Source organism: Gossypium hirsutum, chromosome D12, assembly GCF_007990345.1.
Source record: "Gossypium hirsutum isolate 1008001.06 chromosome D12, Gossypium_hirsutum_v2.1, whole genome shotgun sequence".
NCBI lineage: Eukaryota > Viridiplantae > Streptophyta > Magnoliopsida > Malvales > Malvaceae > Gossypium > Gossypium hirsutum.
The window spans coordinates 39,797,782-39,806,237 of NC_053448.1; the positions used below are offsets into that span (position 1 = coordinate 39,797,782).

Genomic DNA, 8,456 nt, shown 5'->3' on the forward strand with positions numbered 1-8,456 from the left:
TTAAAAATTAAAAATATTTTAAAACTATAATCAATCTTATATTGAAACAAATTCTTAAAAGCAAAAACATATCATCTCAAACTACTAATTTTCCATTTCCGATGCTAATTTTGTTGAGAAGAAATAATCCTAAAAATTATATATTGTAATTTCTTTTTACTTTTCACCAAAATAATAATAAAAAAAACAACATTATAATTTTATATAAATTAAAACTCTCACTCACTCTTTCTCTCACAGCCGTCGCTTAAACAGAACCCATTGCCGTCCGTGAACGCCTTCCAGTCCGTCGATCGGTTTACGCCCTCTTCGCCGCCCACTGTAGGTTGTTCGTGACTTCCGTTTTATATCTTTTTTGCTTTACCTGTGTTTTATTTGTTCACACCGCTATTGAGGTCTTCCGCGGTGGTGGAAGGCGCCGCCACCTCGAGAAACAGCGGCCGTCACACCGCTACACACCACTATGTGAACTCTGATCATTTTATCCTCTTGAGTTTTTTGTTTATTAAATTTAATTGATATAAATTTGTTTTTGTATATGCAAAAGTTTAATTTCCAGTTCAAACTGGAGTTTTGAATATTGGAAAATTAGTTAACGACACTCATCAAGCATCGATTGTTTCTCGAGTCAAGAGCTTGAACTGAATTTTGAGTATTTAACTTTGAATTGAAGTTCAAGCTTTCGTGCTATTTATTTTTAAAATTCAATTGTTGTCCTAATCTAATGTAGCGTTGGGTTCTTAAAATAGCAATGAAAGTAATTCCACCAAAAAAGCTTATTATTTTCTTAATTTAATGTAGTGTTATCTTTTGCTATGTTGTTTCTTATTTAAAGGATAACAATATTTCAAACCAATAAAATGGTACGAGCGTATGCTATTAAAGGGATGAAACGGAAGAATAGAGGCGAGAAGTATGATAAAGAAGAACAAGAACATAATGAACAAGCAGGAGAAGCAGAGAAAGAACGGGCAAAGCGAGTTGCTATTGAAAAGCCAACAGAGGAAGTCGAAGTTAAAGAAGAAGAGGAAGGAGCTGAAGCTGGAACAGATGAACTTGTGGGAATCCCAATTGCTCCCAGTGAAAAAATGAATAACACAAATGGGGTCATTTTTGTTCTTGAGAAGGCTTCATTGGAAGTTGCTAAAGTTGGAAAGGTATATGTAATCTTGTTATTGCTTATGAGTATGGGCTTTTATAGTTTTAATTGATAATTTTCATTAAAGAAGTTTGGTTTTCAACTGTAATTTATCTTGTTTGTTGTAAATTATTACAGAGTTTCCAACTCTTGAACTCGGATGATCATGCCAATTTCTTGCGGAAAAATAACAAGAACCCTGCTGATTACAGACCTGACATAACACATCAGGTTATTTTACTCTCTTTTTTCCCCCTTTTTTTTGGTTGTTGTTATTTATTGCTATCTTTATATTTCTTTTGTTATAGCTATGATGAACTAACTGTTATTTCTGTCATTTCCCTATAGGCTCTACTGTCGATTCTAGACAGTCCGGTCAATAAGGCTGGGAGATTGCAAGCTGTGTATGTTAGAACTGAGAAAGGTGTACTTTTTGAAGTTAAACCTCATGTTAGAATTCCGAGGACATATAAGCGGTTCTCTGGTATAATGTGTAAGTTATCATTGCTGAGATTATGTCTCTTCTGCTGCATTTTGAAACTCTTACCAGGCTGTTTCTTTTTGACCTATTCAACAATCATGCAGTGCAACTGCTACAAAAATTAAATATAACTGCTGTTGGCAAGCGGGAAAAGCTTTTACGAGTGATAAAGAATCCCGTAACCAATTATTTTCCTGTTAATTCTCGCAAAATAGGTGGGTTTGACTTTGATTGTTGTTTCTCGTGTTTTGTCTGTAAAAACCCATTGTTTCCGGAACTCAAGTTCTTTTTCTTGCACTCAGGTTTCTCATATAGCTCAGACAAATTAGTTAAAATGAGGAAATACGTAGATGCTGTTGGTGATGATGTGAATCTTGTTTTTGTGGTAAGTCTTGTGTGACATAAAATCCTTTTCTCTTTATTTATAATCACTTCCTTATCCTATCTCTGTGCATTTTTTTTCAGGTGGGTGCAATGGCCCATGGGAAAATAGAGGTAGATTATATAGATGATTTTATAGCGAGTAAGTTCCACATTCTTATTTGTATGTTTGTTAGATTGTATTGCAAAAATTTCAAGAACTTTGATTCGTAACCCTCGAATCCCATAAGAACCGTTGAATCGAGCAAGCTTAGGCAATAGGATAGAGGAAAGCTAAATTACCGTTGTTTATAATGGATATAGATATGGGTGTATGATTCTCCAAGAATATGCACTTGCTGGAATCATACTCATAGTTGACAATTATACAAATCCGATATCTAAGACTTACATTTTACAAGCATGAACTTTGTTTTTTATCATGCTTAAGGGGACAAGACCTACAATCATTGTCTTATATGGTTTTATTTCTTATTGCAGTTTCCGGTTATCCACTAAGTGCTGCAATGTGCATTGCAAGGATTACTGAAGCTTTGGCAGATAAGTGGAGCATATTGTAACACTCTTATGTCTCTCTCTGCTTCAATGGCTTCGATTTTGCGATAGGTTATCAGTTGTATTTCACAAATTGTTTGATGCAATAGTAAAAATTATTCTACATATTTGAGAGGTGTGATTATTTTAATACCCTTAAAATACATTATTTGTGATAGTTACACATTAAAAAATAATTAAAATTAAAATTAAAATTGTTAGTTAAAAAAGCTATGTTAATTTTAAAATAAAGTTATTAGATATAAAATAGAGTTATTATTTGAATAGAAAAATAAAAAATAATATTTTGTGTAAACTTGTCAATTGAATGGGTTTCATTGGTTTTGGATTAGATTAATCTAAGTCAATCTAAGTTTAGCCAATTTAGATTTGTCCATCGACGTTTTGAATTAGAACCTCTCAAGTTTAGGTCATCTTAAGTTATTTTATTTTGCTTTGTTTGTTTCATAGTGGCAATTTGGTAATTTTTATAGTTGGGTAACTAAAAATGACAAAATTAGATAGTTGAGTGGCTTGTTTGTAATTTTTCATTGTTGAGTGATAGAAAAAACATAATTGGATGGACATTTTGTAATTTTTTATAATTAAGTGACCAAAAAAGAAATAAAACATAGTTGAGTAACTACTAATATGGTTTACCCTTTTTTTTAAGATCCAATGATTTTCCTTTCCATTTTCAAAGTATATTTCTGTTGATATTAGGTTTGTGGATTTTCCAATGTATCTATCGTGAAAGTGTCTTCTGAAAGATGGTAGAGATAAACTATCTATACCTTTTCATGAGGCCTGAGGGGGCTTTCACAATAATTGTTGGTTGAGTCATGGAAGATCATTTGTGTGTGCCCTTGGATGTAATTCAAAAATGTATTAAACTGCTAAAAGAGCTCGTCCCATGTGTTTGTACGTATAAATCCCCATTGTCTTAAGAAGGATCCGAGAGTTGCTCCTTAATGTGAATAGAGCATTAATTCTCATACAAAACCACAAGCAGCTCGATGCAGCTGCTTCCATTTTTTTATTATTATCTGCAAACAATGTCCTAGAAGAGAGTAACAAGGTGCCCAATTAACTCTCTTTCTCTAACTCTCAATGGATCCTCATCCATTAATTTATTTAGCAAATTATACATTAAAAAAATTGTATAGGATTCCATGGGTACTTATCTATAAACCATAAGAACTTGACCAAAGTTTAATCATTTTTCCATTGTTACCTTCACCCCAAAGTTCAGTTCCATTTCCAGCTTCTGTACCAATGGCAGATCAGCCAACAAAGAGGTATATATATGTTTACGCTCAAGGTTGCTAAATTCATTTAGTTTTAAAAAGTTATAAGATAGTTACTGAAGTATTTAAAAATTTTCATTTAAAGCATTGAGCTATTAAAATCGTTATTGTATGGTCTTTCCATTTGCACCGTTTACACTAGTTGAAATTTCTCTTTTTCTTATTTTCTATAGTTTTTTTTTATGAAATAGCTTTGAATATCGCGAATTTGCTAAACAAAGTCTAAACGGTTTTCTTTTATGATCTCTAACATTGACCGCTAGATCTACTTTAGATTTAAGGAATGTTTTTTTACTCGTTGATAAGCATTGATCCATCATACCGATCATCAAATTATCATTTGGAGCTTGTCACTTTTTTTTACTTATAAAATTAACTTAAGTGCCCAATAACTTAAACAAAAAAAATTTAACTTTCTAATAACCAATTTACCCACATATTTATATGTATTTATTTTGCAATTAAGCATAAACAAGCTAAGCTCCATTGTTGTTCCTTAAATAGGTATGCAGTGGTTACGGGTTCAAACAGGGGCATTGGATTTGAAATATGCAAGCAGTTGGCTACAAAGGGTATGACGGTGGTGTTGACGGCTAGAGACGAGACGAATGGTGTTGAAGCCGTCGGAAAATTGAAACAGTTTGGGTTCTCTGAAACTGTGGTGTTTCATCGACTGGACGTGACGGAGCCAGCGTGTTTCAATGTTTGGCAGATTTTGTAAAGACTCAATTTGGAAGGCTTGATATCTTGGTAAAATCATTTGGTTTTTCTACCTTCTTGGATTATCTTTTTTCTATATCTAATTATTGAGTTCCAAACATAGTTCAAACACTGATTTGTTTAACCTGAATTTGAATCCGATCCAATAAGTGACCTGAGGGACTTATATAAAACTTTTAAAAGTTTTAGGGGTTTTAAGAATTTCCAAAAAAAAATTAGGGTTTTGATTAAAAATTTTAGAACTTTTTAGAGAATTAATGAAATTTTTCAAAAAAAATTGAATAGTCTAATTAAAATTAAAAAAAAATTGTAAAAAGCATAATGAAAATTTTCCAAAATTTTGAGATACGCAATGCCTCTAGTTTTAAGGACGCTCCGCTCCACTCTGTATTCTATTCTATTTAATATAAAAAGTTAACAATTTGAATCAAACTCAAAAACAACTCAAACTTGAAATGATTTAAACTTAAAATGGTCTAACCTGAAAAGTCTGACTGACAAACTTGAATAACTTAAACTTGAAATAACTTGAATCTAAAATGATTTCAACAAAAAATAAACTTAAATTTGAAATGACCACAATCCGAACTTAAAATGAGACAAACCCCAAAATTAAGCTACTTGAAAAAACTTTATCGGTAAACTCGAATAACCTTAAGCTGAACTTAAATTTTACATGAATTCGAGATGATCCGAGCTGAAAAAGAGTAGAAAATTTTAAAATCCGAATAGATTCAAATCAACTTGGACAGATGAAGTGAGAGGTCTAGGTTGTTATAATTATTTGATTGAAATTGTATGTAGGTGAATAATGCTGGAATTGGTGGAGTAACAGCAGATGAAGATGCTTTAAGAGGTGGTGTTCTTGGCAAGGTAATCTGGATTTCATGGCTTAACTTGTTCTTTCATTTGGAGAAAACCAGGGATTTAGGGTTGGAAATGAAATTTAGTTGTGGCTTAATTTTAGCCTGCCGCTACAGTCAACTGGAGTGGAACATTGATGGAAACAGATGAGTTAAGTGAGGAATGGTGTCAAAACAGTGTGAAACACTCCTCCCACTTCTCCACTTATCTGATTCACCCAGAATTATAAATATTTCTTCTTCAATGGGACAATTAAAGGTAAATGAGGTCAAACCCCCGTAAAAGTTTAGTTTGGGACAGATTACATTTCGGTTTCTCTATTGAAAAAAATGAACAAATTAACTTTTACACATTTCGTAACATGTAAATTATCAGTTAAATGATGATGGAGAATATTAATTTAAATGGTTAATTGCTAATTAGGTTCTTGAACTATAGCTAAAATATCGTTTTGATTTTTAAATTTTTTTTAATAATAATCCTAAAATATTAAATTATTTTTAAAAATATGGTTATTATCTTGTTGTATTAGATAATTATCATCAAATCAAGAATTTTACTGAAAATGGAAATATTTCTCCGTTATAGAAAGAGAGTTCAATTTTTCAAAAAATAAAAGCATACCAAAAAAGAGCTTCTTTGAATATAAGTTTTGGTTTTAATAAATCTGAATTTGATTTTGTTTTAACATAAGTTTTAATAATTTATATTTTTTTTTCGAGATTTTTTTTAAAAAAATTAGAATTTTTGTTAAGAAAAAAATTTTAAAAATTAAAACGACATTTTAGCTATAGTTTAGGGGTTAAATTAGTAATTAACCATTTAAATTAACGTTCTACATCATCATGTAATATATATAAATTTTAATAGAGGGGCTAATTTGTACATTTTAAAATGTATAAGGATTAATTTACCTAATTTTTCAGTAGAGGGGCCGAGATGCAATCCATCCCTAAGTACAAGGGCTTCTCTAGTACTTTTACTGTCAACCTCGTCTTTTTTTTAATTAAAATATTTTTTGTCAGATTTACTATTCTTAAATAGTTAATTGACCTTCCTAACAATAATATCTCTAATATTCGAACATGAATTTTTTTTTTACATATTAGAATATACTTATGGTGATACCATAATTATACTACAGTTTTGATTAGCGTGTTTTAATTGAGAAAACCAAACATATAGGGTTTTTATTACCTTTTCATATGAGAGAATTTGGTTATTTTGATTCAGGTTACTTTAAGTCAAATCAATTTAGATTATTTTCAGTTCAAGTCATTTGGGTCATCTTAAGTTTTAGTTATTTTGGATTACTCATTTGAGCATTTTGAGTTTAGGTCATTTTAGGATTTAAGATCTTTATGAGTTTGAGTAATTTTTGAGGCTTAGTTTTCTTTGCTAACCTTAATTATGCTTTTCAGGTCGACTCAATTTAGTTTTTAAAATTCTTAAGTAATTTTGAGTTTAGGTTATTTTAGATTTAGGTCATTAAGTTTGTCAATTCGATTTTCAAGTCGGATCATATCAATTTTCAGATCATTTCAAATTACTTATTTGGGTCATTCTCTTTTTTTAAGTTGAAACACTTTTTATACTTAAATCAAATTGAACTATATTCAAAATTGAATTAATCGGATTGAATTTTCAGAACATATCAAATGAATGGGCAAAAGCAGTACTAGGAGATGCTGAAAACCTCACTGAAGACAAAGTGGATCAAGTACTGAGAATATTTATGAATGATTTCAAGGAAGATTCATTAGAAGCCAAAGGTTGGCCTACACTTTTGGCAACATATTCCATCTCAAAAGCAGCCATGAATGGCTATGCAAGGGTATTGGCTAAAAAATACCCAAGTTTCCAAATCAATTGTGTTTGCCCTGGCTCTGTCAAAACTGACATCAACTACAATACTGGTCTATTACCTGTTGAAGAAGGAGCTGAGAGTGCTGTGAGGTTGGTTTTGTTGCCCAATAATGGCCCTTCTGGCCACTTCTTTGTTAGGATGGCACAATCAGAATTTTGATCATATACTATCCCTATTAATAAAGTTACCTCTAATATTCGAATCTAATAACTCTCTCTAAAAAAATAATGTAACTTATCATTGCACTCAACACTTACTTAATTTGCTTGTAAACATCTATGAGACTATGACTCTAATAAAAGACATTGGCTATTCATTTTAATTTCACTTTAGGGGTATAAATGAGTAATTGAAAATAAGATAAAAATGCTAAGGACCTGTTAGCAAAGGTTTGAGGTTTTGAGTTCTTGAATATTCAAGTTTAAGTTTCATTATATATGTATGAGTTTTAGTTCGAATTGTTATAGTTTTTAGTCTATTTGTGCTTTATATTAATTTGATGATTTTGTAGCTGCTCAAACATGTATTTACAGTTGTACTATAATTGTAAACTACTTGTATTTGCAAAGAGAATAAAATAAAAAGGTTATCGATATTGAAATTTGAATACCATATTAAATTGATATAGTATGAACCAATTAAATCAAATCTTAAATTTTTCATCCAAAATTTGCAAATCAAAGAGGAGCATTGATATAGTATGAACTAGATGATGACACATCACTAAAAGTAAATTAAATGAATTTAGTTTTAAAATGTCACAATGATGTGCCATTATTTAATTAACCTTTTTTTTTAAATAATTGGGACAAGAGGATAGGATACAACATAATAATTTTATCACTAACTTATGATACGTAGATATAAGATTCAGGGTTCGATCCTCCATCATTTTACTTCCCTTTTCTATCCCTTTGAATGTGTATGTTGTAGGAAATTGCCAAATGGTCCCAACCTCTCTAGATAAAGGTGAGTTCCACAAATAAGTGATGGTGAGAAATTTCCTTGAAAATGAAAACAAAAATGTTCAACTTCCCAAGTCTTACTTTTCTTCACCGCAATCCCATTAAAAGCTAAATTTGGTTGCTTCATTCACATCTCTCCCACAGAAAATTATTATTTTTTTATTGGAAATATGCTTTTACTATTTTGTTTGTTGTCTTT

General features: G+C 30.8%; 1 protein-coding gene and 1 pseudogene across 2 annotated transcripts; both read left to right on the top strand.

The window, feature by feature from the left end:
• Positions 1-166: 166 nt before the first annotated feature.
• Positions 167-2,662, top strand: LOC107945652 (ribosomal RNA small subunit methyltransferase nep-1). Of its 2 annotated transcripts, none has more exons than XM_016879733.2 (8): positions 167-321; positions 836-1,157; positions 1,277-1,369; positions 1,487-1,631; positions 1,724-1,834; positions 1,922-2,004; positions 2,085-2,142; positions 2,481-2,662. In XM_016879733.2, exons 2-8 carry the CDS (start codon positions 861-863, stop codon positions 2,558-2,560), a joined length of 867 nt encoding a protein of 288 aa, XP_016735222.1. In that variant the 5' UTR covers positions 167-321; positions 836-860; the 3' UTR covers positions 2,561-2,662. The 2 variants fall into 2 exon arrangements, with proteins under 2 accessions (XP_016735222.1, XP_016735221.1); XM_016879732.2 differs by having other exon boundaries at positions 170-325.
• A 133-nt stretch (positions 2,663-2,795) lies between these two features.
• Positions 2,796-7,576, top strand: LOC107945653 ((+)-neomenthol dehydrogenase-like; annotated as a pseudogene).
• Positions 7,577-8,456: the final 880 nt, after the last annotated feature.

Excerpts from the sequence above, each read along its gene's own strand:
- LOC107945652 (XM_016879733.2), top strand. The coding sequence starts at position 861 with ATGGTACGAGCGTATGCTATTAAAGGGATGAAACGGAAGAATAGAGGC. Across the intron at positions 1,158-1,276 it reads AAGTTGCTAAAGTTGGAAAG|AGTTTCCAACTCTTGAACTC; the intron begins GTATATGTAATC and ends AAATTATTACAG. Across the intron at positions 2,005-2,084 it reads ATGTGAATCTTGTTTTTGTG|GTGGGTGCAATGGCCCATGG; the intron begins GTAAGTCTTGTG and ends ATTTTTTTTCAG.